This window comes from Bombus impatiens, unplaced genomic scaffold, assembly GCF_000188095.3.
Source record: "Bombus impatiens unplaced genomic scaffold, BIMP_2.2 scf_0577, whole genome shotgun sequence".
Lineage (NCBI taxonomy): Eukaryota > Metazoa > Arthropoda > Insecta > Hymenoptera > Apidae > Bombus > Bombus impatiens.
In genome coordinates this window covers 299311-303132 of record NT_176996.1, presented here as the reverse complement: position 1 = coordinate 303132, position 3822 = coordinate 299311, and the positions used below count along the sequence as shown (strand labels likewise).

Here is a 3822-nt window from a genome sequence, read left to right as displayed (position 1 = left end):
AAATGATATAAAATTTATTTTAGTACTAGAATTTTACTGATTATTCGCGTGGCTTAAGGGGTTCCAAGGTTTCCGATTACCTTTCTTACAAACGACACCAAACGATAACTTGTAGCAACCTATGCTCACTTAAACTAACTTAAACTTAAATTTATTTTAGAAACGTTTTACGTTTCTTTACCCTCGTAAAATGTATTCAAACGATCGAACGACGGCAAATTTCATACATGCTTCTAGATTTTTGGTTACCGATTTCTTTATTCTTTCATCTTGTGTTAGCAAAATATATAGTACTCCATTGCAATCTCAACTGCTATTTTTAACATATTCACCAATGTGAACTATTAACGATTACCTGCAAATAGATACTATTGTAGATAGATAGATAGACGATATTCATCGTTCCTTTTCAATCAGGTGATCATTTATATGGTCACTTTCGCCTTCAAAACACATGTATCATACAAAATCTCCTTTAATTTTCAACGGATGGTACGTTCATAGATATAATCACGTACAAATTCGATCAAAAACCAAATATCGATAACGTCATAGCATTTTAACATATGCAGAAAACTACTTTCTTAATACCTCTCTATTTATAATATATACGATGTATTAAGGGTACCTATCAATCTCGAACAACGTCGTGTTCCACGAGAGCGTTCTCGAGAACGAAACTATCTAAACAGGTCGTCCTTTGCTTCGTTATTTCTATGCAACATACTTTTCCGACTACGAGAAGACAAAGTTTTACATTTCGGTGTTTTCTTCAACCTCTTCGTCGACCTTCGGCAACATGTAGACACCAGGAATCGGCGGAACGTGATCCTCGAGTTTCAAAATTGGCTTGCAGTCTCTAGTGACGTCTACCTGATTGAAAGAATCCTTTAGGATATTAATTTCGTTCTCATGGGTGAACAAGTTGGTTGGCGGTTCTGTTCCACATATATCGTTGTCATCGGTGCCGTTCCTGTGGCACAAGTTGCCAGACGGAAATTGTCACGAGGTTAACGTGAGAGGATCGCTCGATAGTTCGTCCACACTCGGGCTGGCTTTCACTGGTTCTTGTTTCTCCGACTGATGGCTAAGCCTGTGAACGATTTCATCGTGCAGGATGTTGAAGCACATCGCAGTCAGCGCCATTCCAGACATTATGTAGAAAGAACAGAACCAAATGGTTACATTCCTCGACTCGTAAAGGCTTTGGCGGGGATAGGAACCGGGAACCATATCACCGAACCCGATCGTGCTCAGGCTCATGAAGCAGAAGTAACTCGCATCTACAGTTAAACACGAAACACCAACTTTAGTTATATAATACCGAGCTACGTATATCGATATTAGATCGTACGCTTGTAGGATGTAATTCAATTAGGTGAACAATTTTTACAACATAATTTTCAATTAAATGTACGATCGTATCTGAATAAATTGGTCCCTTTCGATGATTATTTTCGGTACGAAAAACTTTTTATCGAATTAAAAGTAGCCGTGTAATTCATTATACAGGGTGGTTGGTAACTGGTGGTACGAGCGGAAAGGGGGTGATTCTACGTGAAAAAAGAAGTCGAAAATATAGAATAAAAATGTTTTTTGTAATTTTTTTTAATTTTTCCATCGGTACAACGATTTACAGTGAGATCCGTTATAACGAGACGCGATAAAGTGCACGCGTACCGAGCGAAGATTCAAAGTCGATTTTCTCGAAAACAAAGCCTCGAACGAAAAATTTTTATTCTATATTTTCGACTTCTTTTTTCGCGTAGAATCACCCCCTTTCCGCTTGTACCACCAGTTACCAACCACCCTGTATATTTGTACTCGCGGAAAAAATATTATCGTGAATATGTAGTTTACTTCGAATTATTCATCCTTTTCCTTCTTCACTTTTTCCTGATACTTGCCGTTTGCGAGAAGAACGCTGGAAACTGATAGCGTGATCGCCCCGGATGTATTTCATTTACTTTCACTACTTACGTCCCTGTAAAATGTCAAAATTTAGTATTGAATTCAAACATATAATATGCATGCATGCATGCTCTATGTATCTTTGAAACAGATATGTACGTGCATAAGCAATTTAGAACAAAGTAGATAGACATTTTTTGTTTGAAGCCAAATCGTAAGAGGAGTAACTAAAAGGTAATTACCTTTTTATTTCGTATTAATTAAATAACGGAAATAAAATGTATCCTCAAGTAATATTACCAAATGTTAATATACAGAAATAAACTTTTAAACATTTCCTGCACACTCCTTCTTGACTTTAATTTTACCGGGTTTATAGATTCTTTGGAAATCCTGAAATAAGTAGTCTGCATCTAAATATTATGCAATAGGTATGTAATTGTTTGGGACAGGATACATAAGATATCGTTACAACACATAATATGAACGTGTAAATGTTTGTTTGTAAATTAAATTTTAGAGTTCTGAAAGTTCTGGAATTTTCTGGTTCTGTTATCGATTAAACGCGTATTTGTAGGAGCCTCCGCCTGATATCGTATGTAAAGATTGCGTAAGAAAGATATTTAATTTTTTTAATCTATCTTTAATCTAAGAATAGAACTCTATTGAATGAAACAATGTAAATAAAACACTTTGTACACGTTGCATAACATAAACAAACATGTATAGCTCCATATATTTATATCGGCGGTTTTATAAATTATGCTAAAGACACGAATTAGCATGTCAGCGAACGGTAAATAGTTTCTTTATTTTCTATCGATACAACGTACAACCACTAATTTTACGGCCACTAAATGCGTACAGGATGTGCATCAAAGTTGGAGGGAAACTTTGGGAACGTATAGTAATCATCGAAACAAGCGAGAAAGGTCTTGATAAATATGGATTAAAAAGCATTAGTTTCTGAGTTACGAGGTCAGTTTCTTGTCAGTAAGACACTATCTTTACTGCATGTGCGCAATATGTCCTCTGTTCATTTAAACACACGCTTTGCCACATTTTCTCATAGAAGCACGCGCACGTTGAAACATTCCCGGAGTTTCTGTTATCTCTTGGCAATAATTTTCGATTCTTTGTATCTTTATACAGTATTATGCACTAGACGTCTCGTAACCCCGAAAGTGGCTTTTTAATGATGTTTGCACGCTTGTTTATGAAAACATTTTTGTTTGATTCAATGATATTTTTATTACATGCTGACAAAGTTCGGTATTGCCGGAGAAATTCCTCAATCTGTCAACTGCGGAGTTTGGCTTAAAAAATCCCTTATGGGGTGCGTAGTTGCAATCAAGCAATGACGAGTATACGCATCGGACGCAGGGCAATTTATTATAAATTTTACAAAAAAGATAAAGCAAAACGAGGAAGAATTACTTTTTTTCAATAAAAAATTAACAATTCACTGTTGAAAAAGGTATCGCTATTAAAAACTCAAAAATTGCCAAGAAATAACAAAGTAAAATAGACGAAATAATTCGTAAAATAGCCGATATACGCGGGAAAGTTCACAAATAGGGAGATGCATGAGGGAAAATAATCAACTCCATTTATAAAAAGCAATAAATTATATGGAGCATAACCGATAGATCAAAGATAATAATCAAATGATCAAACTATTTTTTATAAAATACGTAATAGGTTTACTGGAAGTATAAGGGCAATATACCAGTAAATGTCATTTATATTACCTTTTACTAAAATTTTGGGTTTTTATAGTAAATGCTAACTTTTTACTTCGCGCGAATGCGAAGTATTCGCATCAAACACGCCGAAATATAGTTTTGGATTGACGTGTATACAGATCGAACGCGGTTAACTGGTTGTGAGGAGAGGTTGCTCCTATTGCCA

General features: G+C 35.4%; 1 protein-coding gene across 1 annotated transcript; it reads right to left on the bottom strand.

The window, feature by feature from the left end:
* Window positions 1–594: 594 nt before the first annotated feature.
* Window positions 595–1155, bottom strand: LOC117151981. Its single transcript, XM_033322172.1, has 2 exons — window positions 1063–1155; window positions 595–1002 (listed from the first exon to the last, which is right to left on the bottom strand). The coding sequence occupies exons 1-2, from the start codon at window positions 1153–1155 to the stop codon at window positions 754–756; spliced, it is 342 nt and encodes a 113-aa protein (XP_033178063.1). The 3' UTR covers window positions 595–753.
* Window positions 1156–3822: the final 2667 nt, after the last annotated feature.

Excerpts from the sequence above, each read along its gene's own strand:
- LOC117151981 (XM_033322172.1), bottom strand. The coding sequence starts at position 1,155 with ATGTCTGGAATGGCGCTGACTGCGATGTGCTTCAACATCCTGCACGAT. Across the intron at positions 1,003-1,062 it reads AGTCGGAGAAACAAGAACCA|CAATTTCCGTCTGGCAACTT; the intron begins GTGAAAGCCAGC and ends TTAACCTCGTGA.